The 27502-nt window shown below is 38.1% G+C and overlaps 2 protein-coding genes across 6 annotated transcripts in view; both read right to left on the bottom strand.

Moving 5' to 3' along the window:
* LOC109058035 (RNA N6-adenosine-methyltransferase mettl16) overlaps positions 1 to 7035 on the bottom strand; it is a 30931-nt gene extending 23896 nt beyond the window's left edge. The window contains exons 1-2 of one of the 4 annotated variants that reach the window (XM_042739564.1): positions 6879 to 7035; positions 6124 to 6256 (exon numbers count right to left, since the gene is read on the bottom strand). In XM_042739564.1, coding sequence (XP_042595498.1) covers positions 6124 to 6251 — 128 coding nt within the window. In that variant the 5' untranslated portion in view covers positions 6252 to 6256; positions 6879 to 7035. Of the gene's footprint in view, positions 1 to 6123; positions 6257 to 6816 lie in introns of all 4 variants that reach the window. The other 3 variants (XM_042739565.1, XM_042739566.1, XM_042739569.1) reach the window with 3 other exon arrangements.
* A 626-nt stretch (positions 7036 to 7661) lies between these two features.
* Positions 7662 to 27502, bottom strand: part of LOC109067094 (lissencephaly-1 homolog A) — a 38884-nt gene continuing 19043 nt past the window's right edge. For both annotated transcript variants that reach the window (XM_042739570.1, XM_042739571.1), the window contains exons 3-11: positions 21148 to 21232; positions 19227 to 19301; positions 18820 to 19026; positions 16136 to 16304; positions 13795 to 13897; positions 13205 to 13433; positions 11503 to 11604; positions 11249 to 11405; positions 7662 to 10398 (exon numbers count right to left, since the gene is read on the bottom strand). In XM_042739570.1, the coding sequence (XP_042595504.1) occupies positions 10325 to 10398; positions 11249 to 11405; positions 11503 to 11604; positions 13205 to 13433; positions 13795 to 13897; positions 16136 to 16304; positions 18820 to 19026; positions 19227 to 19301; positions 21148 to 21232 (1201 nt within the window). In that variant the 3' untranslated portion in view covers positions 7662 to 10324. The remainder of the gene's footprint in view (positions 10399 to 11248; positions 11406 to 11502; positions 11605 to 13204; positions 13434 to 13794; positions 13898 to 16135; positions 16305 to 18819; positions 19027 to 19226; positions 19302 to 21147; positions 21233 to 27502) is intronic.

A 27502-nucleotide genomic window follows, 5' to 3' on the forward strand; every position in this document is an offset into this window, starting at 1 on the left:
CCATCAACTGTTTGGTTTCCAACACTCTTCAAAATATCTTCTTTTGAGTTCAAAAGAAGAAACAACCTCATACAGGTTTGGAATGACCCGACGGTAGTTGCTCGCATTTCAGCCTGTCTGAGTGACATTTCTAGCTGGATGAATGACCATCACCTTCAGCTCAACCTTACTAAGACTGAACTGCTGGTGGTTCCAGCTAACCCATCGTTTCATCACCACTTCTCTATACAGCTGGGTTCGTCAACCATAACTCCTTCCAGGACAGCCAGAAACCTAGGAGTTGTGATGGATCATCAGTTAAGCTTCACAGACCATATTGCTACAATGACCCGGTCCTGCAGATTTGCCTTATACAACATTAGGAAGATTAGACCCTTCCTGTCAGAGAAATCCACCCAACTTCTTGTCCAAGCTCTTGTTCTCTCCAGACTGGACTATTGCAATGCTCTCCTGGCAGGCCTTCCTGCATGTACTATCAAGCCTCTACAACTGATCCAGAATGCAGCAGCGAGGGTTGTCTTCAATGAGCCAAAAACAGCCCATGTTACTCCTCTCCTCATCAGGTTACACTGGCTACCAGTAGCCGCTCGCATCAAATTCAAGGTACTGATGCTTGCCTACAAAACGACCACTGGCACGGCGCCAACTTACCTAAACTCACTAGTTCAATCTTATGCACCCTCCAGAAGTTTGCGCTCTGCAAGTGAACGACGCCTTGTGTTGCCATCCCAAAGAGGTTCAAAATCACTCTCACGGACTTTTTCCTGGACTGCTCCCAGCTGGTGGAATGACCTCCCGATCTCAATTCGAACAGCTGAGTCTTTACTCATTTTCAAAAAACATCTAAAGACTCATCTTTTTCGCCTGCACTTAACCAACTAATACTAGTACTTACCTTTTTTCTTTTCTTTCATATTCCCAAAAAAAAAAAAAAAAACACCCTGGCTACGTGTTCTGTACTAGACTAACTGAGACTTGTCATAGCACTTGTATACCGTTGTTCTCGTTGATCTGATTGTTTCTACTGTTCTCATTTGTAAGTCGCTTTGGATAAAAGCATCTGCTAAATGATTAAATGTAAATGTAAATGGAATAACTTGGGTGAGTAAATGATAACAGAATTTTCATTTTTGGGTGACCTAGTTTCATCATTTTTACATCATCCACCTTGATCTCCAGATACCGACATCTTCGCAATTGAAAAACCCCTATTGGTCAGTCAATCCTCAATGCCCTTTCTCAGTTCCATGATGATCAAAAGTCAACAATCAGAGACAATACTCTGAAACAGAGTCACCGTCACAACCACACACACCGTCTGACTGTGTCCCAATTACAATCTCCTGCTCTCCACCTCTCAAACACTTGAGGCATTCTTACGCTCCAGGATGCTTTTGTGCCCCTTTCCACCTGCCACTCCACAGCCCTGTAGTGCACATCTGCAGTGATTTCCCACAGATATGAGCAGGAAACAGAAAAGAAGCATCCAAGATTCCTGCTTCCTCTCATGCATGCATAATCACAGTCTTTCTTTCAGCTGCCAAAATGGGTCCAAAACAATCAGTAAAATAACGATGGAGGCTGAGCCTGTAAAAACTGAGCATGTTATACAAACCCTCAGGCTTGGCTAAGACTGCGAAGAGTTTCCAGAGACCTGAGCTGGGGCAAAACAGAAAAATACCCAAGAGATCTGAGATACTGGCCTCTGGCACCTCAAGCGTTAAACTCCCAGAGGCTGAGATCTTTGCTCCTGTCAAGACTTCACTGAGCCGAACATTGCGCTGTTTCTTTAAGATGAAACCCCTATAGGCACAGCAGCTGATTTGCATGCACTACCTCTGAAGCCTTTGGGACGTTTCGCTCAGTGGAGAGAGAAGCAAACACCTCTTGGCAAGGTCAACGGTAACGGTGCACAACCAAGCGGGACTGACTGGAAATATGGAGAATTGGCAAAAAAAAATGCAAGATGTTCAGCCTCAGACATGACTGTAGGGCGTTTTCTCAGATGATTCCCATTAGACCGAAAACTAATCTTGCAAGTGGGGCTAAAAAAATGAAAGATGGTGAGGAGAGGAGAAAAAAAACACTGGCAATTTTCCCAGAGAGGAGTGCTGCTTGTCAAGTTCATTTTCTGACAACAGCACGAGCTCCGTCCCTCCCCTGGAGCTCTGGATGCACTGCTGAGTATCGACAGTCACAGCAGGAAGCTCATCCAATCATAACAGCCGCTTCAATGGGACACGCCTAAAATACTGTGCCAATGTGATTATTGATCTACAAATACCTCATCTCCCTTTACAAAGCCAAAGCAGAAGTCTGCTGACTGACTCCTCTGAGACTACATGCAACCTAGCAGACGTCAACATACCATTTTGTGAGCTTTAAATATTATCTAAAATTTATATGAATTAATTTATTAGGGACAGTGATGTGATAATGTGTGATTGGTATTTTAAAAGATGGCCTTTGTAATGTTATTAATATTAACATTTTCTTCTATGGCAGTTTAAAGTCATTAAAGGAAAAAAATGTGTAGGGTGGGATTTAATCAGTACTGGAATTTTTTTATTTTCTTTTTATTATTGATGTGGTAGATCTTTCCCTTTGTACAGAAGAGGATTAGGGCCAAGCAATAATAAAAAAAAATAATAAAACCATCTCGAGATTGAATTTCGAGAAAAAGTCTAAACAAAATTGAGAATAAACTTGTTAAATTTAGAGTAAAAAAGTCCAAATAAAATGTTGAGAAAAAAGTTGTTAAATTATGAGAAAAAATATTTTTTTATCGAGTCCGAACTCTCTTTTCTTCCTTTACTAGCCAATGGCGATTCAAATGCCAAGGTGTCCATAGAGGGTTGCATTTAATAATTTTAATAAATAAAATCAATACCACTATGTTATTATTGCATCCTGTTAATGTACAACAATACTGAAGTGCAAATAGTATTTGTCACTATTTATAAGTATAAACAGAATCTAATTAGCTCCTATTTACAATTTGCAAAGATATGCTACTTTTACACATACAACATAAATAGAATGGCTTTTTTCATTTAGTGTATATATGTGTCACTTTTTTCTCATAATTTCTCTTTTTTTTTTTCTTTTTATTCAACATTTTTCTCATAATTTAATAAGTTTATTTTCAAAATTGTATTTTATTTTGAAGTCTAATTTCACGTAGTGTCTGAAAAAAAAAACATTTATGTCTGGAGTAATTTCTCTGGAGAAATTAATATTTTTACTCAGCAAGAATGTGCTAAATTCGAAAGTGACAGTAATTTCATTTAAAAACAATAACCACAGCACTGTTAACGCTGATGCTTCATTGGCTGAGGAACTTAACCATTTCTTTGCCCTGCTTTGAGGTTAAGCAACCTACAACAAATTCAGCACCTTCACCAACCTCTGGCACCTGCCATCTCACCCTACAGGAATATGAGGTGAGACGAGTACTCAAAGCTGTAAACACAAGGAAGGCTGCTGGTCCGGATGGAGATCTGGCAAAGTACTCAAAGCCTGTGCCAGCGAGCTTGCTGGAGACTTTACAAAGATCTTCAACCTTTCACTGACATCAGCCATCATACCACCCTGCTTAAAATCAGCCACCATCATCCCTCTTCCTAAAAAAGCAATCACCAGCAGTTTGAATGATTACAGACAGATTGCACTAACACCAGTAATCATGAAGTGCTTTGCTTTGAGAGATTGGTCTCACAGCACATCAAAACCAGCCTTCCCCCCACCTTTGACCCAGACCAGTTTGATTACAGAGCAAATAGGTCTACAGATGATGCCATCACCGTAGCCCTTCACACTGCACTTAACCACCTTGAACGGCAGGGAACCTATGTAAGAATGCTCTTCATAGATTACAGTTCAGTGTTCAATACAATTATTCCAGACATTCTAATCCGCAAATTATCTGCACAGGGCCTCTTCCCCTCCATCTGTACATGGATAAAGGACTTCCTCACAAACCCCCCACAAACTGTTAAGCTCAGCCCCCACCTCTCCTCCACCATCACGCTCAGCACCGGCTCTCCACGAGCCCTCTACTCTACTCCTTGACCACATATGACTGTACTCCCACTCATCTAAAAAGAACATTATTTAGTGTATTTTGTGTAATGAAATGTGTTTATGCAATTTAAGGTTAAAAAAACACATTATTTTCCACGTAATGTACATTATTGTTTCTCCTCTATGCCCCGCCTTCTGAAACGTATTGATTTTTACAAAGCTCATCGGTCTGAAAAGTGAGGTGTGCTCTGATTGGCCAGCTATCCAGTGCTTTGTGATTGGCCGAATGCCTCAAGCGTGTGACGGAAATGTTACGCCCCATTACAAACAAGCCATTTGTTGCATCCATTGGGGGACATAATTACAGATTATAATGACTTATATTGTGTTTTTACCCGCGTAAACATAAAACCACGTCTGCATTTATGGTCAGAGAAACGACAAACAACAAGTGCTACTCTACACCAGCAGTTCTTAATTCCAGTCCTCGCACCCCCAGCTCTGCATATTTTGCATGTCTTGCTTTGTTAACACACCGGATTCAGATAATCAGCTTGTTAGAAGTGAGCTTCGTGCATGAACTGTGTTCCGATTGACATGGTCCCTACACAGTGTTCATAGCTCCCTACTCCCTGAGCAGGGGAAATCTGTTGAAGTTTAACTTACTTTGGAACATTCATTCACGGATTTGCGCTGCGCAACGTCTTCACACACAGACAAGTGTGACATCATATACCTCTGTAAATAAATACAATTTAAAATCACGTCTCGCACACTTTAATGCACTTTGAATAGAACATATATGTTCGCTTCGAACTGGAATCATGGCGGAATATGTAAATGTTATCGCTTCAGACCTTTGTTCTGTTCGAACGTAAGTGTCCACTTCGCAGGGCACTTACGTTCGAACAGAACAAAGGTCTGAAGCGATAACATTTACATTTATGCATTTAGCAGACACTTTCATCCAAAGCAACTTAGAGTGCATTCAGGCTAACATTTTATTTACCTAAGGGGTCCCCTGGGAATCAAACCAACAACCTTTTGCGCTGCTAACGCAATGCTCTAGCACTGAGCCACAGGAGCCAGACTGTGAGTCAGAACAGCCGGCATTGTAGTCTACTCCCAGGATCAGGAATCAGTCCTCCATAAAATGTGCCGCACACATCTGAATATTTGTGTTGAACTGTTCTGGAACAGTGTTGTAAATACAACTTAACCACTAATTTCTAGTCATGTCCTCTTTTGGAAGGCCAAACAAAGTATTTTCGCTTTCACAATGAAACAGCGTCTTCACAACATGGCACCGGCGACAACAGTGAGAATCAAAGTTACGCCTTCTTTCTTTGTGTTAACATCTGGGCGGCGTTATGCAAATCTTCCCACACTGTGACGTAGAGATGTGGGGGCGTGTTAGAATGAGACATTTTAGGGGGGTGTGGTTGACTTAACTTTTATAAAAAATATCTCTTTGGGTTTGAGACTTTAGTCTTTGCAACTTTACAGATCTTCTTTACGCACCAAGAGCTTGTAACACTCCAAAGAGAAAGGAAAACTTGAAATCGCATCATAGGACCCCTTTAAATTTTTCAAATTCAGACATTTCTATTCATCAAAGAATTCTGAGAAATGTACACTGTTTCAAGCTTTCCACAAAACTATTAAGCAGCACAACTGTTTTCAACATTTATAATAAGAAGAAATGTTTCTTGAGCAGCAAATCAGCATAATCGAAGGATTTCTGAAGGATCATGTGACACTGAAGACAAAAGTAATGAAGCTTTGCCATCACAGGAATAAATTAAATTTTATATTTCAGTCTTGGTGACTTCTTTCAAAAACATTAAAATCTATATAAAATCTAAACAAATATTCTCTAATACTAAGTGATTGTTTGGTCTGAGATCTCTAAATTAACATCACACTGCACTCAAAGGCAAATATGTGCAGATCACAGATAAAAAATATTGTCTTTGAGACAGATCAGTCTTTTTTTCTTTCACTATGCTAGAACAAAACAACACTTTTATGTCTTACGTCATAATTCCTCGAGCAAAAACATATGACGCGTTAAAAATTCTAAAACACAACATGACTTACGTTACTCTGCCGGTCAGTGTAGTCTGCACGTGCTTCTGGAATTCAGGATATTTAGAGGCCAGATACACAAAGTCCGGAGGTTTGTCCTTATAACGGTTACGAGGATGCATGGATTTATTCAGCGCCATACCTTCTGCAACAAAACAGATCCCACATGACACCCCCAACGGCAATCAAAAAGTCATAAACCGTTTCAAAGGGCTAGTTAACACCCAAATTAAAATCCTGTGATTATTTATTCACCCTCGCATTGTTCCAAACATGTATTAACGTACTCAAATAGTGATGTTTTTAGGCAGAATATACGCTGCAATCACCGTTCATTTTCATTGTGAGGATAAATGGGTGCTATGAGAGTCAATGAAGACTGAGACTGTCAGTCCCTAATATTGTGCCTTCTGTGTCTTGTTACACAGGAGAAAGTCATACAGGTTTGGAAAAACATGAGGGTGAGTAAATGACGACGGAAGTTTGATTTTTGTTAACTGTTGCTTTAAGTCTTGTTTTCCATGTGCATGAATTAAAATGCGTTACATATGTGCTGCTATTTACAGACAACATATTGTCTGTGTGTAATGTAATAAATTATGAAGTATCAAAAAGTGTTCAGGACTAATTCTCTTGAGATATGCTAAGAGAGTAACGTTAGCCAAACAGCTAACTGAGTCACCAGACAACACGCTGTAAACATACATCTGTAACGAACAGTACACGCGACACTACCGTTTCGATAGATCGGAAGAACAGATAAATACCGATGTACAAAAACTTCAGTAATTTCTCAGTGGTGAGATCTCTCGGCTGTCATTGGCATATCACGTTGTCCCAACGTTTAAGTGTTTGTTCCAGGGTTCCGCTTTAGTCACAATTCTGCGCCGGCGCACACATATGGCGTCATGGAATCGGTTTATAACTTATTTCATATTAGAAAGAACAAAAAGACTTATTTCGAGATTCCCCTTTAGCATACATATTTTTTTTTTTTTGCAATTTAAATTCATTTTATATGTCATTTACTATTTCCCTGGTTGTTTTTTCTACTGTTGATTATAGTTCATTCATATTTGCGCATTTATAAATGAAAAAATAAAATAAAACAAAATCAGAAAAACTCATAGAAAATCATAGAAAAACTAAAATTAAAATTATAGTAAGGCAATTAAAAATTCCACTTGCAAATATTATATTCAGAAACTAAAATTGCTCGTGACCTAAAATTCACCTCTTGCAGTTAGTTTAAAACTACTTGCATTATATTTTCACACTTTCTTCCAGTTGTTGTTTTCTTTACATGTTAATCATTTTATGTTTAATGGCCAATTTTTAGATTGTATAATTATCAAAATTTGCATGATTTTTTTTTTCTAGCCACGTTTAAAATTAAACTATATGATTGAATTAGTTGCAAAAGTGTATTTATTTTTTTTTAATTCCTGTTCTGTAACCTACAGTGCTGAATATGTAATGCACTGGCACTGGAAACCAGTGTCACTTCCCTGTTTGACATTCATACAGCATCACTTCCAACAGACAAAACATTCATATTTTTTGCTTTAATTATGTTGCAAACAATAACATCCAGATATATTGTTAACAATTGGCTGTGTGAACAGTGATACCATAAAAAGCAAGGAGTCCAATTCAAGCTGTGAAGTCTGAAGCCTCCCATCTATTCACAAAGAAACAGCTGATGATAGACCTGTGGCTGGAGGATGGACCTACAGACAGGACCTCCACAAGTCTGTCTGTACATGAACCCATCCAGCGTGTGCAGCAGTGGGATTGCTTGGGACCTGCGAACGGCAAACTTTCTCCTCTGGACACATAAAACCAGGACACCATCATTGTCAAACCAAGAAAGACCTCTTTTTTTTAAGGTCTTGAGGAAAGCCAATCATAAGGGAGTAGCGCTGCTTATGAAGGGTAATAAACTCTGGACAATGTAAATACACGTTTAAATTACAATCTATTTCTGTGCTGCGTTACACAGTCAAGAGCATCTAAATCAAGAAACTAAAGGAGGCATCATTGGTGCTTTTTCTTGTGATGGGCACTTCTCCCTTGGATTGCTCAGTCTGCCACAATCCCATAGCGAAAAAAAAGTCGTCATCTTCCTTTATACAAGCACACACACAGATCGGCCTCTACAACCACGTACTGAGCGGCCCACAGTTAGCATGCCAGCTGACCTATCTGGTAGGGTGTCTAGCTTCATTAACCAATCATGGCGCAACATACTTAAGTATATATTTTCTAAAAGATGTCACTTTGAGCAGGATGGTCGGATATCAAACACGACCAATTGTTCCCCACCAGACAGCTCAACCGTCAGTACGGTTACATGCAGCAGTGCTATGTGGACAGGTACAGATCTCAGACTAGTCACTATCAGATTTTCAGCAGCAGTAGGTACATCCAGTACACACACAACAGGAAATCACTTGATAATAGCATGGTTAAGCAGTGAATTCTTTATTATATAATTGCATTGGAATGAAAAGGCTAATTAAAATGATAACCATTAATGCATTTTGAAGCCTTACATCACTTAAAACCTTCAGTCCGATGTGACTGAAGATCTAACAATAGCAGGGATGTGCAATTGAATTAAATTTCTTTTGTCTTCGCACAAAGTCAAAAGACATATTTTCTCCTTAAAAGATATGGAATGGTTTATCTCTACGTGTAGGATTTTATCAAATCATTTCCCATTGTGTATTCATTTGTACATTTAATAAGAGTGATAGCAGAGAATGTGCCACTCGTCACACTAAAGTAATGGCTTGAGCACCTGTGGTTATTTTAGGGATATTCAGTCCACAGTATGAAGATCCCTTTACAATAGGAGTCACCATCAGGACTCTCCACAGAGAGAACAGGCAGATCATTAGTTTGTAGATTTATTATAAGATTGAGCTTCCCACAGTATCGAGTGTAGCCCATCGTTCCATTTTTTCACCATAGAAATCTTTGCACCCAGTCTTTTAGGACAGATTTTTGCACATCCCCCTGATGAGAGGAAACTTTGAGCCCTTGTCATGCTTTGCACCTTAGGTCCAAACTGAGGGTTGCGTTTTTTGAATCAAATGTCTTCTGTGAATTCAAATCTCAGCATAACTGCCATAGGGGCAACGGGATCATTAAACAACGAAGGAAGAATAAGGACGCCTTCATCTGAATGCAAACAACAAACGTTGAGGACCAAATCAAGTGCTTCATAGAGGCAACGGTTACGGTGCTCCTGAGTAGACAGACTCAACTGACCACTGAGGTCAAAATCCAAATCTTCAATAAAGCTATCTTTGATTCAGGGCAAAAAAAGAAAGGAAAATGGAAAAAAAAAAAACCACTCTTGCCGCCCACTATGCAGCATGGCTTTTTGAATGCAGGAGTTTCGTATAAATTCACTCCTATAATTAAGCGCAATTCTCTCTTACAGTGTAAAGTCATGTCTCTGGGATTGTACTTCTCAGTAGGACGTGTCATGACAAGCGTACAAAGATTTATTCCCAAAGGTTTCCAGACAAAACACAAGAAACGTTCTTAGATGCAACCATTAAATGTTATCTAAATCCACAAGAGAATGGTAAGTACACTCCAGAAGTGATGTAACAAAGCTACAGAATAACTTCGATAACAAGCCCCATAGACGATCATATCAACTCTCCACCTCAGAATTATAGGTTCGTTCTGTAGCCTTTGCCCCTTGAAAGGTCTCCAAGCTAGGCACAAACAGACTAAGACAGTGGAGAAAAAAACAAAAAAAAAAAAAAAAACAAATCTAAATAAAATTTAAAAAAAAATTATAGACAAAATAAATCAGACACTGTCATTAAATTATCAGTTTAGTGCCCTACATTTAACCCAGTCAGCTTCTGCCTTCGGTAGGTCAAGCTGAGTGAAAGATCAGCCTGTGTTAAACCTATGGTACTTCTAGACAACATTATGTAAATTTACAGTATACAGTTTTGGATTCACCATGCAAGAATACTTTTTTTTTTTTTTTTTTTTCATTTAATAGCTCGATCTACATCCAGAATAATTTACATAAAAGGACACGTTATTGAACCGGAGCTTGGTGGGTGATAACCGGGGTGTTTGAGTGCATCCAGCAGAGCAGGAGGAAGCTGAGGGGGAAGTGGAAGGGGTCCGGGTGGTGGAGGGGAGCATGGAGGTGTCGTGAAGGGTCCTGCGGGTACGATCAGCGACACTCCCACACTTTTACTGTTTGATCTACGCTCCCGGTGACGACGTACGGAGCCGATTTGTGGAAATCTGTGGAGAGATGAGAGACAGTAATTTAGGCACACAGACTTGAACTCAAATTATATAAAGATTAGTGATTAGTGCTGCCCAATTCTGGCAATATTTGGCAAAAAAAAAAAGGCAATTATTTGTTGATATAATGAAGATACTGTGTAAATGTAAAATTTTTTCCTCAAACGGTGATCAGTCCAACATGGCAGCATAAGCTAATTAGCAGCATTAGCATTAGCCAATGGCATGAGTTTAGGGTGGGGCTGCCTGATCATTGGACCAGTGGAAGAGGAGGGAAAATCTTGTTTGGAAATCCATATTGTACTAGTTCCATTTGGTGATGCTCATGCCACAGAAATTACACATTTCAACTTTTAAAACATAAATAAAACACTTCAAATAGCAGGATTCACAAGCTCAAACATTGCCAAGAGACCTGAAGCCTCAAACAAACACTCTGTTCTCTATTCACACCAAAACCAACATTTCAAATCAATAGTCTGGAAGACGAGTGCTGTGTACTGAAGTGCTTTTAAAAGCAAGTTTGAAGCTTCACAGGAGCCTACAGGGGAGCTGGCTGAATAACATCAAGTATCTCTAGAGAGCTCCAGTGCCTTGATCCACTGAAAAGATCTGGACTCAGGCAGTTAAAAGACTGAACGTTCAGCACCGTCCTCTCTGAATATGCTGCAACGGCTGACAGGACTACCTTTTGTAGAGTAACAAACTTGATCTTAACCTGAGAAATCACTCTTTGGGCAAGTGAGGATGTGCTGTACACTTCTAAAAGGCATCTTTACCCTTACTTGGTCATCAATACATCTGATACGCATTTCAGAAACTAGTGAGTGTTTATAGGACCGCTTACCCAGAGAGGTAACAAAATGCTCATGGGCACTCAAGGTCTTCATGCAGCGCTTGTTTTTGTAGTCCCAGATCCTCAAAGTCTTGTCATCAGCACAGCTCACGATGAACTTTCCTCCAGGGTGCACAAGAACCCCACGCACCCAGTTATCATGGCCAACCTGAAGACGACACCAATCAAAATGTTTCAGATTCAGACAAAACCATAAAGCTTCTCAAAGTCAAATTCTGCACAGCTATTTTATTAGACTGACTCACCAGTGTCATAAGGCACATGCCAGTGCTCACATCCCACATCTTGATAGTCTTGTCTCTGGAACCAGACAACAGGAAAGGACCAGGTTTCCCACTCTTCTTGGTCTGGCAGAAAAAAAACAAAAAAAAAAAACAGCAAAAATATGGAGCATTTCTACATTCTATTTATATTTAGTGTCAGTTTATGTCTTAACCTGTCGTCTCATTGAAAACATTCATTCTAAAAACACTGTTTTTGTGTCAGAAGATAATATTAAAGCAGCTTCCCCAACACTGATATATAACATCTCACACGCTGCAAGTGTGTGTATAGATAAATATTTATGGTTCTTCCTAGAAGAAGAATGCAATTGTGTATGGGCAAGTCTTTAACCCACAACAAGGTTACAGAAACAGCTTTATTAAGACTGATGCACTACAAACAGCATCATTGGAGGTGGCTGAGACTCTAGCAGTCATAACAGCACTCTAATGAATTACTGTTCTTTTGATACCACACCTCAAAATAGAGTACTGAGAGCCATTACACATCTCGTGCAGTCAATGGAAAAAGGGGATATAACAAGAGCAGAGGTGTTTGGGGTGATAATGCATTTAGATAGCTCTGTGAAGAATGGATGGTCATTACATTCAAGGCCTTATCTATTATTCCCCCTCCATAAAAGGCCAACTCTGCTTGAGGGGGAGTGTGAACAGACACATTAAAAACAAAATTGCTCTTGCTGAGAGGCTGGCATGCTCAGGCAAGTGTGTTCAGGCACATTTGTACCTTTAGACAGAGCTGCTGTAATGACATACAGGGCTTTGTAATTAACATCTGTGACAGTGTTACTGGTGTCAAGAGATTGTTTTAATTTCACCTGAACCGGTTCGACAAGATCAAAGATGACTGACTAAATATGTTAATTTTTTTAAGGAGAAAGTTTCCTCTACACAACAATAGTAATTACTGCGAGGGTAAAAGGCTGTATTCCACATGCTGTGATGGCTAATGGTTCATCAGATAAAGATGAAATTGGACACAGTTGATCATAAGACCGGCAAAAAAAAAATCTAAATGGTACTTTCATCACCTTAGGCTATTAGCCAATACCACCTATGTCATTTCACACTCTGTTTCAAACCATTGTACATGACAAATTCAGATAAAAATCAAAGGACCCATCAAAATGTGTTTAAAGGGCACAGCAAAGAGACCAATAAAAATATCCAAATATCTGGACAAAAGATAATACTCTGATTATTTACACAAAGATCCATTCATTCAAACTTTTTTTTTTTTTTTTAAATGCAAGGTTAAAAGAAGTGGGTGAAATATTGGTTGACCTGTAATAGCATCTAAAAGCTGGTTTATAATGACATCTGTGTAGACTTCTTTTAGAAATTATTTTTACCTGGTATTTTACTGTATTCATTTTGTTCATATTACATGTTACTACTACTAATTACCATAACAGTAAAAGTATAACCCCAAATATGATTTTAATTTACAACAATCAGTACTAAAATTCGGTATTAAGGTATAGTTTTGTGGGCAAATAAAGGTTCATTGACTATTGGCAATAGTGTAGTGGGTTCATTGAAAAGAACTGTTAATGTAAGCAGTTTTTTAAGGAATCATCAACTACTGATGAAAAAAAAAAAAAAAAAAAAAAAGTTTTGTATTTTTGATTTTAAATATGCTATTTTCATTCTGTGCTCTCACCTCTGAGCCAGTCGCCTCTAGAATGGTGGGATGGGCGCTTTCAGGGGCCCAAGAAATGCACTCCACAACATGCTCATGCTCACGCAGCTCTGCCTTGCATTCTTTTGTGGCCACTACCCAAACGCGCACCGTCTGGTCATTAGAACTACTAGCGATCAGGGTCCCGTCTTGGTTGGGCCTCACCATGCGCACCCACTCTCTGTGACCGGTAAATGTCTTGACACAGTACCTGTTTAGCAATGCCAACAAACACAGATTTCACCACATTAAGCACTGTGAAGAACATTTCTATTATAAAATAGCATTTGCAAGTTCACATCTCAGATGTGTTTGCAAGTCCCATAAGAGGTTTCCCCTATTTGATTAAAACATGAAAAAATGCTTTGAGAGCAGAATTTCACTTTGTTTCTTGTTCAGCATTTATATAGGTGCTTTTCAGCTGAAGAAACTCAATACAGTAACTAAAAGGACTGCTTTGTTGGAGCAGCCTATGGTTATGTACATTAATCTAAGATCAACAACCTTTGTTTTGGCAGCCAAGACCTTTTAACCAATATGCACATTTCGAGAAACCTTGCTCAATGACTTACCCAGTGGCCACCTCCCACATTTTAATGGTTTTATCCCTTGAGGCAGAAACTATGTGATCTCCATTGGGCATAATAGCTACAGATGAAACATTATGGTCATGCCCTGAAAAAAATAAAATAAAGAATTAAGTGTAAAATATTCCAGACTGCCCTGAAATTGTCATCCAAAGAACCAACAATGTCTGAGATGGATACACTGAATTCATTTTTCGATTCAGCACATAATATACACATTTCTACCATACAAATCAAACAGTTATGCAGATTAGCATTTTACAATGAGTGGTTAAGCTTTAAAACATATTGAAACATTTAATGGAGAATAAGATGCTGCTAATTTGCCTTGGGCTGCTTTGTTCTCACAGTGTGCGGGAAAAGAGATGAGCTAATTACATAGGACGCCATTTTTAAGCTCCTAAATAGATGATGAAACTAAGTAGCCTAGAAAAAGCAGTCTTAAATATGGGGGGAGAACCATAAAATGTTATCTCGTCTCAAAGAGGATAATTAAACTGCTGTCCAAATCTCCTAATCTTTCGCTAAAGCAGCCGCCTCATGAAGCGAGACGGGTGAGAGAGAGAGAGAGAGAGAGAGAGAGAGAGAGAGAGAGAGAGAGAGAGAGAGAAAGAGAGAGCGCAGAAGGGGACTTGCAAACAGAAGGAAGGGGGGTCCCTTTGCCACCTCTTCAAATCTGTGCTAGAACAGTCTACCCTAGTCTCAGGGCAACATGCCAGCTTTACTGATGGGTGTAAATGACGAGCCTTTGGATTTGTGGATATTACAAGCTGGTGCACGCGTTATTTGGATTATAACCACTCAGGATTTACCCATTTTTGATATGGATTAAAATGACTTGAGGAAAACTCTGAGAGCACTTGATTCGTTTTTGTCATGAAACATGAAAATATATTTTTTATGAATTTAACAAATATGTACAGAATTTATAAATTGTGTATGACAAATGCTCTAGATTTTTCATGTCCAAAATCAACACAGAGGGGACACTATCCATCATTACTGTCCTGAATCATTGCAAAAGCACGTGTATTTTGATGCACAGTGCAAACACAGATATGTCTGATAAAATATTTGTGAATTTTTGCATAAAACTGAATTGCCATTAGTGAGGTTTTGATACATTCCACTTCATAATTAGTGGAATGTGGAAAGTGGCTGGATGGCAGAGAGTTATGCCCCATCCCCCTTCTCTTCACAGCTTTTCACATCGACTGTTTTTGTGCTTTTCCAATCCTGTGGTGAGATCTGACCCGAGCTGAAATGGGGGGTTTCATTACACTTAAAGTGCTAATTATCCATCTAGCACGGTGGAAAACTTGTTGACATAATACACAACCCGTAAGACAAAATGCTAATCCACTTGTGGTGTGATCTCCCATTAGAAAAGCCTGAAGGCTCACATTTCATATTAAAATATACCAAGCAATTAGGATTTTAAACATGGGCACATCCTAAGGAACACATTCTGAGAGCAAGAACAGGATCTCACTTTGGTAGAGTAAGGGGTGAAAAAAAAGAGTAACAATTCTCTAAAAATAAATCTTAATTTTAAGAAAATGTAATATAGTATTAGTAGTATATTAAATTTATTTTTATAAATTATATAATGGCGCCTTTCTCCTCATTCACATTTCTGGGTTTCTCAGAAGTATAAGTCATTATAATTGGTTAAATTTATATCAAAGTGAATGGGAGACTAACTCAAATATATTTTTTGCGTTCTCATTTGGTTAAATCGCAAAAGAAAATCACCACAATACTATTTTCACAACTTTCAAAGAGAGGAAAAAATAGCAGTCAAACAACAGCAGTCAGAAGAGAGAACAATGTCAAATTTACTGTCACTCCCATAGCTGCTGTATTAGATAATGCCTCACATTTTTTGTAATCTGATGTAAAGGTAATATAAAACAAAGTACAGTATAATAAATGTACAATATATTTGTTTTAAATATTTTTAATTTAAATTAAAAAAAAAAAAACTTTCAGGATTTACAATGCTGATAACAATTGAAATGCATCACAGTCTGTGAAAAGGGTCCATGAATTATAATGCATCTATAGTTATTAAATATTACAATGATTAGCCTATCAAAAATAAAACTTTCATAAACAGCACAGTAATATTTGAGAAAAATGTGTGTTAAACGATGGCTTCTAATACAGGAAGAATGTCTCTTATGGATTTGTTGGCAAGCTGGCACATTAATGAGCTGCATTCAACACCTGCCTCCTGACACTCTATTCCCCCCCGAGACGCCCCTCCACCCCTCCGCCCCTAACAGTTCCCAGAACCAATGACAACATATGAAACCATGCTCACCGTGCATTGTCCTGATACACTCGAAGCCCTGGAAGTCCCAGAGCTTAATGGTCATGTCCGCTGAACAGGAGGCTAGCAGCTTTCCAGTATGGTCAAAGGAAATGTCCTGCACCGAGTCTGTGTGGCCCTTGAGGGTCCGCTCAAAGTCGCCCGTTTCATAGTCCCATACCTGGATCAGACACAAAACACATGCTTTAGCCCAAGATGAACATCTCTTCAATAAAAAAAGCCATTAACTTGTTTGGCAGCCTGTTATGATAAGATAAAGCATAAAAGACAGGTCTGGGCTTGTAGCTGCTATTATATATTCAGCGAAACATTTGTCATCGAGCCAGCTTTTAAAAACCATCAAACATGCCAGATTGCCCTCTGGATATAATCTGAACATTTCATTCAGACTTTATCTGCCTCAAGAAAGAATTGTCAGAATTTCTTCCCATATTAACCTTACAATATCCACTGCACTCCAAGCGAAAACTGTGGCTGAATATTTTGACATCATGTTTTCCCTGAAATTCAGTTTTCATCATTTTCTTTATCATTAAAGCGTTTTTGTGAAGCAAGGCAAATGTTATCTGCTTGTTTGCCTGGATGCAGCAGTATGATAAACAACCTCAGGGCTTAATGTGAAGATCAGGTTTCAGCAGTTTCTAGGCGGCAGACACACAGGCATAAGCTCTGTCTGCTGCACAGGGGGCTGGTGACAGAAGCCCTTCCACCTGCTTATCTGTCTCCTGCTTCCAAAGAGGGAGACTGAACCCAACCAGCCGAGTTCTGACAGAAAACATACACATGAAAAGCCTGATGTGGCACACCTGGGTTAGTCAATCATGTAAGCTTAACCCATGTTGCTGAGACTGCTATTATATAGAGTGTATACTACTTATATATGCCCTCATTGATCTGTCTGCATGTGCCTGATCATCAACTTGCTTACCTTAACAAAAAAAAAGAAAAAAAAAGAAAAAGGAGATTTGTAGGACCACAGCAAACCTAAGCCAAAATTCTGGCTGATACCAATGTAGCAATAATTATTTTCATATTATGGCAGATAACAATAAAAGGCCAATACTGGAATTAAATGCTATTTTGCCTAAATAAATTAATAATAAAACACTATTTTTATTTTAATATTAAATATTTCATTTTGAATGCTCACAGTGAATTTAGGCCTAACAACATTATAATTTATAGCATAGAAATGGGTATTCATTTTGAGATTTGCTAAAGATAACATAAAAATCACATTAAATTATTAGTATTTTTAAAGATTAACTAAAGGTTTACCTTTTGCCGTCAAGTTAGAAGGTTACCTAAATTACAGAATTTATTATTTATTTTTGGGTTTATTTGGGATAAAAGAATGAATAGATAAACAAACAAAACAAAATTTGCTGATAACAAACACAATCCCAGTACATCGTGACTCCTTAACACTCTAAACGTGAACCAAGACTGTACATAACCAGGCTTCAAATGCATAGGAAAGGAAAAATAAAAGAGCATGCTGAAAATCAACTATGCAGTGCTGCATGAACCAAGAGGGCTTATTTTAGACTAGAGTGCTGACTTTTCAGACAAATTGTAGCGATGCAAGATATGACTGCATGTTTGAGTGCATGTCATATGTTCATGCGCATGTATAAAATATACTTGTGCATGAAACTGAACTACCAACCATTTGGCTGATTCTATAACCAGGCTAAGCAGAAGCAGAACTGTCTTGTCAAGTGGCTGTCAAACTGCTGATTAACAAAAAGAAGAAAATGTTTAAGTTAAAAAAAATGAACTAAAAAAAAAAAAAAGAACAAAAAGAAGAAAATGTTTAAGTTAAAAAAAATGAAAAAATTGGTGAGACAAAAGCATCTAGCTGCACAGCTTTAGGCTTCCTGACAATTAGCTCTGGATATGTGGATGGAGAGAATGGTGTAGAATATAACTGGACTAGCTCTAGCTGTATGATTGAGGGCTGCCCACGTTAAGATGGTGAGGGCCCAGGATTTTAGGGAAGGGTTTAATAGCACTGAGTACAAAACTAGGGCACAGAAGGAGGGGGCACAGACAGGTTGGTGGACATAGCTGCCGGCACTGAGCCAGCAGATAAATCACTCGAAAAAGCAAGCATTCAGAAAAATAGAGGAACCCTTTGTAGGACTGATTCCAAATAAAACAGAACATAAAAGAGAGGGTACCTTGCATATACTATACGTCTGAATTCTTTGGCTGATCTAAAGAATAAAAACATTTCTGCTTGACTGTAAAAACACGAAAAAATATATATATATTTAGATTCAATTTGTGCCTGTCCTTTTGAAAGCATCACTGAGGTTGTGTGTACGGTTCCTGGGCACAGTTATGAATAACAGGCAACCAGAAACAGGGCTTATTACCATGGGAATGTCACACTGCTTGTGCAGACTTGTGTTTTTTGTGTGTCTCAAGAGCCCCTGTATGACCAAAACAGCAGAAAGAGAGGACAGTGGCTGCCTGCAGTCAAATTTACAGCCCATTCAAGACAATACACTATAATTATGTCAACCAGCAATGCAGGTCAGCCAAAATTTGATGAGCCATTTTCACACTGTAAATCATGATTTAATTGCACCAATTTATCAGAAACGCAAGATCAGTTTTGGAGGGAATGAGAGTGATGCATAACCCACAAAAGATATAGAAGACCTCACCTTTATTGTTGCGTCCTCTGAGGCAGAGACTATGACGCTGAAAACAGGATGGAAAATGACTCTGGTGACAGGACTCCTGTGGCCGCTCAGGGCGTATCTCTCAGGAGGACGGGGAATCCATTCTTTGGGATCTCGCTTCTGTCCAATTGGCCCACCTAAAGTAATCTCTTCTTTTGCCTCATTCAGTTTTGATTCTAATTCCATCACCTAGCAGAAGGCATAATAGGTGAGACTCATCATTACACACATCAAATCACATGAATGAAAGTGACATTTTGGATTTACAGCTGCAGTAGTTGAAATGCAGCATTTCTTAAATTTAGCATTTCAGAGCATGAATAATCAATGAGTCAAGTCTGCCTCCGTGGTTCTTAATAGGATTTGCATTAAATATGAAATGCACAAACCTTTTTCTGTAATCTGATGACTGAAGTCCATTTCTTTTCCAATAGACCTGCATACTTCTTATCCAATTCCTCATTCTGGTAACAAAACACAACACCACATAAAACAAAATAATACAAGAATTACATACAGCCTTAAGCAAAAAAGAAGGCATACACCTATCACCCCAGGGCAACTACAAATTCCCTGTAAATCCCTTCACATGGGTTAATCTCTGGCAGACAAAGAGAGCTTACCAAGATTACAATTACACAAACACCGCACTGTGAAAAATTAACTTTAGGGTGCCTGGCACTAACTAGACCTTTCTGAAAGTCAAATTTTTTTCTCAAAATGAGAGATAAATGATTCCCATTGGCATTCTCTAATCAAAAACATTAAGTAGCAAAATATAATAACTACAGTACTACCAATGGGGTGTCCAATATCTTATGTTTTCTATGAATAAATAATAGTAATAGTAAACAACAAAAAAAAAAACGCATTAGCTAGATTTATACATTAATATATATATATATATATATATATATATATATATATATATATATATAAATTGATTTGTTCACTTTTTTTTAATTATTCAATGCTTGTGTTATTCGATTTAATTTTATTTTTGTTATTTTATTATATATACACACATATACATACACACATATCATTATCCTCATTCACAACTCCATTCATAAATACATATACACATACAAATGTTTAAATAATTTGCTAACTTTTAAATTATATTATATACACACACACATATCATTATCCTAATTATATTATATTATATTATATTATATTATATTATATTATACATATTTTATATTTTTTTATATTATATTGTTTTATTTTTTTGATTAATTTTAAATTGTGAGCATTGTAGTTGTGATGTATGATGATCAGTAGTAAAAATTTTCATTTCCAATCCCTGACAGAAGACATTTGTGTGTTTTTAAATATGCAATCTCAGTCTCAGCCAGAAAGCAATATGAAGAAGTGTACACATGGTTTTCACTAGACGGTTCTCTAACTATCAAAAATCCAAAAGCATAACGCAGCTCCCAGATCTATGGGTAATGAAAAAAGGCTGCCGCAGACAAAGAGAATAAGAGGAGAGAGGCTCTTCTGGAGTAATATCAGAGGTGTCCAGTAGAACAGGTGCTGTCTGTGTGTTGAGAAGTGGAGTGAGAGGGGTCATGTCATGCGTCTCTGAGGGAGAAGGGCATTTAAAGCCTCTGCAGAGGACTGATCCACCATCTGCCTGGACCCTCTGCTATGTGTGTTGGCCAATGGCTAAATACCAGTCCCATCAGCCGTGCCAGGCTCTAATCACTGCCGTCTGACAGTCCATCAGCTCCCTCCAGCTCCCTCCAGCCCTCAGAGAGCTACTTTTCATCTACTATCTATGCCTAAAGTCACAAACCCATCTTAACAGCTGGAAGGATCGATGATGAAATCTCTTCTGCTAAATGAGGCTGTGTAAATAGCATTCTGGTTAATTAAAGAGAGCTTTTAACACCATAGACCACCTCTCTGTCCACAAATCTGATCAATAATTCATGCTCTTTCTTCCCTGTACAAAGGAAATAAACAGTTTATCTTCTGTCCAACCAGGAGCTCTCACATTTCCAGACGGCTTATTACAGTGATGTATTTTCTGCTGAATTTGAGTAATTCTCCTGGTCTACCCTGTGATAATGGAGAGACACTATTTAGGATGTCCCTTTATCAGTGTGAACCATCGCTGAGACAACAGGGAGCGTCGGGTTTTACATCTGCCACACTTCATAATTATCTCTGCACTGCCTTAATTCAGCACGTGCGCCGTCAGTCACAACTTCACACAGTGGCCAATTAAACGGGGAATACTTCAAATTAAGAAATATTGGTTTGACTGGGGTTTAAATGGAGGGGGGTTCCCACACTCACCATGTCTAATTCCGCCTCCTTTTTGAAAACTGAATATGCCTCTTCATATCCGTTGGAACGAAGGTAATCAGCTATCGCTCGGTTTCTGAAAAACAAAGAAAAGCCTAATTAGTTCTCTTGATAACAGGCTTTATGGTTGTGAATTAAGAAAAGAGCTGTGGTAAGTGCTTTTGACAACTAAAAGAACACGTGTCTGAGCACTAGGGCTGCACGATATTGAAAAAAACTTGCATTGCAATATTTTGTTTTTCTGCGATATGAAAAAAAAATAAGAAACAAAAATACTTGAATAGCTCTATTTGAAAAAAATAATAATCAATGATTGGGGTGATTTTGTAGGTGAGTAAATCAGCATAGAAAAAAAAATAAATATAAGGCCACGTTCACACAGCAGCAGAATACAGTTGTCAGTCCTGTTTTTGAGTTCTTAATATGGTTACGTTCACACACACAGGTTGGTTATTTACGGGCGTGACATCCGCATTCTGTAACCAAACTCACACCTATATATTTTAAGGACTCACAACCGCATTCTCGGAACACAACACGGTGTGTGAACGGAACAGGACTGGACAACTAGTTGTCTGTCACGTCATACAGTGTGAGAGAAAGCCACTCTGCTGCACAAACGCGCATCTACGTGTTTTACCTGTTTTCATGTGTGTTTTCGTCGCCATCTTTTATTTTACTTTGGTCACTGTCGCTATGGTTACTAGTAAGGAATATGGGCTTGACTCCCGTTAAGGTGGGCGTGCACGGTGCGATTCTGACGGTCGGAACACCGTGAGCCCTCGCACATGCCACAATTGAGTTTATCCGAAAATCGTACAGAGGCAGTCACACACAACACGACACAAATTCACTACGATTTCTATTTGAAAAAAATAATAATCAATGATTAATTCATAAAAATATGGATTCTGAGGACGAAATAGTTTTCTTTGTGGCAGCTATGGCTTGTGACGTCCAAAAAAAAGAAACGAAGACATGGCATAGAGAATGACTGAAAAGAAGAGAAAAGCATGGACTTTCTGTTCTTCCTAAACAACTCGAGGTGAGAAGGATATTTCTGAATTTCTGTTAGTTTTGCAGGAAATACAACAGGTAGCCTATATTCATTCATAAAGCTGAACAGCAAATTTGGCGCAATTTGGAATAACAAATAAAAAAAAAGCTGTATAATTAAACTAAAATTACTATACAGACTATTTAAATACATAATATGTGTTTTTTGTCATCTTCTGATTGGTCAACTTCAGATGAATCACCAAATCGTCTGGTTTAACCACACATATGCCATGTGAGCATCTGCGATTTTCTCCCGAGAGAAGATCTTCTCACATGGTATGAGCTGCAACCCGGGAGAAATTCTCTCTTTGCTGCGAGCTCGTACGACAGCAAAAATCGCACCATGTATGCCCGCCTTTACACGTTCATACAGACAGTATTCTGAATGGGAATTTTCTATTTATATAACTGTAAAGTGTATGGGGTTTTCGGTTGTCAATAACTGAAAATGTGAATGTGGATTTATAGTAATAAGATACGAATTAAATAAACAGTGATTTATATTCTTCAGGTATTCAGGTACAGAAATTGAATAATCAAATGTAAAACAACAATGCATAGCCTTCACTGTATAAATTAAATCTAATAAATCTGTGTTAAAGCTTAAAGTGTTTTTCTCTGCGTTTTGTTGTTTGATTAAAATTCATGACAGAAAGTTTGGTCTCATACTTTATCGCATACTTTGTCAGTGTTGTGCACTTGCTTAGTCCTTTTTTTGTGATAAACAGTAAAGTGTGTTCAGCTGAATTCAATTCCCGTTTTGTCAAACGGTATAAAAAAAGGTAAGTATACCATGGCAGCCCTCGTGTAAAGAGCATCAACTCTACCACGAGACACCAGTAAGAATCGATTCTGATTCATCCTCTTTTCTACACCTTGATTCATCAACTCTACCACGAGACACCAGTAAGAATCGATTCTGATTCTATCCCTACCATTACTACCACTCGCAAACCAAGCATCACACACTATAAGCAGCGCAATCCTAACAACCTGCGCACTTTGCCTATGTCTGCTAATACAATTACATCTATTTCGAGTCATTCAAGACTAAACCGCATGGCCCTGACATAGACCTGGATCAAACTAGGGCTGGGACAATAAATCAATGCATCGCAAATCGAGAAGTGATACTGCATCAATTCTGAGATTTTCCGAAGGCATCGTGATTCTCTCTTGAATCGATTCCAAGCTTAGTTTTTAACAGCAGATGGTACTGCGTGCTTTAGAAATAGCCATATTCTGCTTGCTTCCAGTTCCTAGCACAGCCCTTACTTGCACCACCTGAACCTAAAATAATCATTTATAAAGTTCGAAAAGGTTGAAGCGAATTACAAGGATGTTCAAAGTGGGCTGTGTTTACATTAATCTTGCATCATAAAAGGCGATGTGCAAGTACATTTAAACATTTACATTACTCAGCTGAATGCACAAGCGCTCTTCTTTGTGAGCATTTGAGTGTGCAGTTAAAAACTAGCCTAGAGTGCCATCCACTGTTAAAAACAAGGCTCAGAATCGATTCGAGAGAGAATCATGATGCATTCCAAAAATCTCAGAATCGATCCAGGAATCGCGATGCATCGATTTATTGTCCCAGCCCTAGATCAAACCAGAGGACTAATTTCTCATTTTCCCACACTCCCCGTCTGACTGGAAGAGGTGGAGGTACTGGTCTGGTTATCACTAATGATTGGAAATTTATTTCTTTACCTTCTCTGGGTATTAACAGCTCCTTTGAATCACATTCAGTCACTACATCTACTGCTTGTTTTCTTAAAAAAAAAAAAAAAAATAACACTAGCTTTTCTAATCTTTTTGTATTCTATTTGTTTTCTTTTTATTTATTATACAATTAACAATCAAAAAAGGCCTCTAACACTAGCTTGCTCCATTCTTTTTCTATTCTACCGATTTTCTTTTTATTTATTACATAATTTAAAAAAAAAACCTTGCTACATGTGCTGCGTTAAGCTAACTGAGACTTGTTATGGCACTTGCATATCATTGCTTTTTTGCTGATTTTGATTGCTTCCATTGTCTTCATTTGTAAGTTGCTTTGGATAAAAGTGTCTGCTAAATGACTAAATGTAAATGTAATACATTTAAATATATTAACAAAACATCTAAGAAGAAATGAACAGTTAAAAAACAAGGAATAATAACATTACTAAATGGAAATGAATGAAGCAAAGATCTGTTATTTCAATTTAAATTGAAAGTGAAATGAAAATAAAAAAAAAAAAAATTTAATTTTCATATAAAATGTAATGTAATCAAATAAGAACAATTTTACAAATGCTTTCTACTTAAATATGGAAAGAATGTCAGTTTGAAGGAAACCTCCACCTCTGTTTCCAACACATTTTGAGCTGCTGAGGAGTCAGCAAGACTGTGGTGAGCGGAAGATATTCATTGATAGTGATGATAGTGAAGACAAAGAAGGCTGTCAGAGATGCCACTCTGCTGTCCAAACTCTTCCTGGCATTGTGATGGCAGAAGGATCCACAGCAGTGAGGAAACAAGGAGCCCAATACTGAAATGTCGTTTCTGCGAGACAGCCACATTGTTCAGATATATATATAATATATAAAAACATATATATATATTTATATATATTCAGTGTGTGTTTGGTAGACGGGCCAGTTCACTAAGGAGCAGACACTGAAGTGACTGAGCTTTAGCACCTTATCTACTGCACCCTGTGACAGTGAGGGGGCTCTGATTAAAGTCAAGGTCAGCACGAGGTTCTCTCTCATGTGACAGGCGGCAGGAATCTGCTTCATGCTGGAGAGAACGTGTGTGTGTGAATCTACTCTGCTTTGAGTAGGACATGCTTGACAGATAGCTTCCTAAAAACACAGCTGAACAACAATGCTTCTTTGTGAGCCAAACAAAGCTGTTCAGTAAAACAAAACTCTGATGATTATGGAAATGTACATTCTGGAAAGTTTTGGGAGTGACAAACAGAGTTAAATGCAGGAGTGAATAACCTGAATTAGCTTTTTGTGTGTATATTGTTATACAGGACTTGCAAAGCCACATTTTGCTATTGCACTGTTAACAAAAACCGTGGGTGACAACAGGTCAAAACATTCATTAATAACCGAAATTGAAAACATCTGAGAAATTTTTTTTTTCAACACCCCAAAAAGATAATTTTTTTTAAAAAACTGCCTTTTGTATTTGTACATAAAATTGGACGTCAATGGGGTCCAATGCTTCAAAATATCTTATTTTGTGTTTCACAAAAGAAACTATATAGGTTTGGAATGTCATGAGGGTAAGTAATGAAGACAGAATAATTTTTGGTTGACTATCTTTTTTAAATGTAATGCCCAACAACATATATTGTATTTAAATGAATATTTTAGTCACAATTTTCACTTTTCACACTCTGCCTGGCTGAAAAGTATTAAAGCTTCCTCATTCAGTGAAGTTTTAAAGCGACTTGCTGTTAGGACAAGCCTTTTTGCAAAACAGAAACTCAATTCATTATTTACAGACAAGAATATAACCATGAAACGTAAGTTATGTGCTGTAGAAAAGCAATCCTGAAGATCATTAAACAGCAAATCCAATCTGTCAAAAACACAAGCTGCCCACATTAAACTGTGCTTATGAGCTTCTTTGAAGCATTTAATAAACTTCTTGAATAAAACAGCAAGATTAACTACTATGAAGACAAGTGACAACTACATTTAACTGCAGTATGTATGTGACCACAGTAACTTTAGTCTCAGAGCGGAAATCAGAGTCCTTTTTGAACCTATCTTCAAATTATAATTAAGGTGGCCACAAGATGATGTTCCAGCGATTCATCTTGGATTATGTGTTGACAGACAAAAACTAAGATCAGTGTTGGCACAAGCAAACAAGCAAGCACAGTGTCTCCTAATAATAACAAATTACCTTCAATTAGTTCCCATCATGAGGTAAAGTGTCATGACATTTAGGCCCCGTCCACAAGAAGGGAATTAGCATGTATAGTGTTTATTAATAATTACATTTTATTATTTCCCCTATTTTTTTGAAACCGGGTCCCAAAGTAGATAAATCTGAAAACGCCGCCTTAGCGTTTTCGTCTGGACGGCTAATCCATTTTCTGAAACGATGACGTCATGTCTCCCCCAAGTCAGACACCTACGTCACGTAACAGCAACAAAAAACATGAAATGAACGATTGTCTTTTTATTAACTAACATTAACACAGATTAATAAATGTATTGTTCCATGTTCGTTTGTGTACCACGCCAGATGAGCATAGTCCAAAAGTCTTCTTCTCCGTTTTTAGTGTATCTCTGTGGCAGAATTACAGCGCCACATATGGTCTGGCATGTATACTACATCATTTAGCGGTTTCGTGTGGACGCGGATATTTCTTGAGACGAGGAAAAAAAAGATCGGATTGGGGTAAGCTCCGTCTCCGTGTGGACGGGGCCTTAGACCCTCAGATGCATCCCCCCCATGCTAGTCCTCACACACCTGCCCACCCCCTGCTGAATACATCATCCAAAACCCAGATCACAATTACAGCCAGTCACAATAGCTATTTTTGCGATCTTGCTAGCTGCACAGTCGCAATCCAAATAAAAAAAAAAACTGAAAATAAACTCTCCAAGCTATAAAAACCCTTCAAGCTCTCCAAAACTGCCTTGTAAGGAAGGACATGTAGTACTGAAGATGGCGAGAAAAAGAAAACATTTAAAACAAGCAAATGAGTGCTTGTAGCTTTGGGCTGGTCTCCATGGAAACCGAAAAGGAGTCAGAGAAGCGAGAGTGGCGATTGGACCTGAGTCGGCAGAGGTAATGAAAACAAGGAACAAAAGAAACTCTTCATCAAGAGAGGGCTTCCTCAAACTAACCAACAACTGTCTCAAAACCAGCAGATCTGCATCCCTTTTTGGGCAACATGGGAACATTTGAATGTTCAAACACAGAGAGCACCTAGGATGATACATCAGGTTTTTTGCGACATGAAATAAAACAACCTTCTTTGTAATATGACAACAGCCAGGTCAATCAAGAAATTCAGTCATAATGGAATTTTACTGTATAACATGGAATGTTATGGAATTTGGCAAAATGTAGATAAATAAATCAAACATAGGGCCATACACTTAAAATCACAACATGGACTAGTGTCTGAATATTAAACAGCAAAAAGACTGCTATTTATATATGAAGTCTGCATGATGTGTCTCATCTACACGTGCACTTGACTTTAACAAGGGAATCCATTGATTCCAATAACTGTATACCACTTTTTAATTAAACAATGTTAGCTAGA

The sequence above is a fragment of the Cyprinus carpio genome, chromosome B15, assembly GCF_018340385.1.
Source record: "Cyprinus carpio isolate SPL01 chromosome B15, ASM1834038v1, whole genome shotgun sequence".
In the NCBI taxonomy this organism is placed as follows: domain Eukaryota; kingdom Metazoa; phylum Chordata; class Actinopteri; order Cypriniformes; family Cyprinidae; genus Cyprinus; species Cyprinus carpio.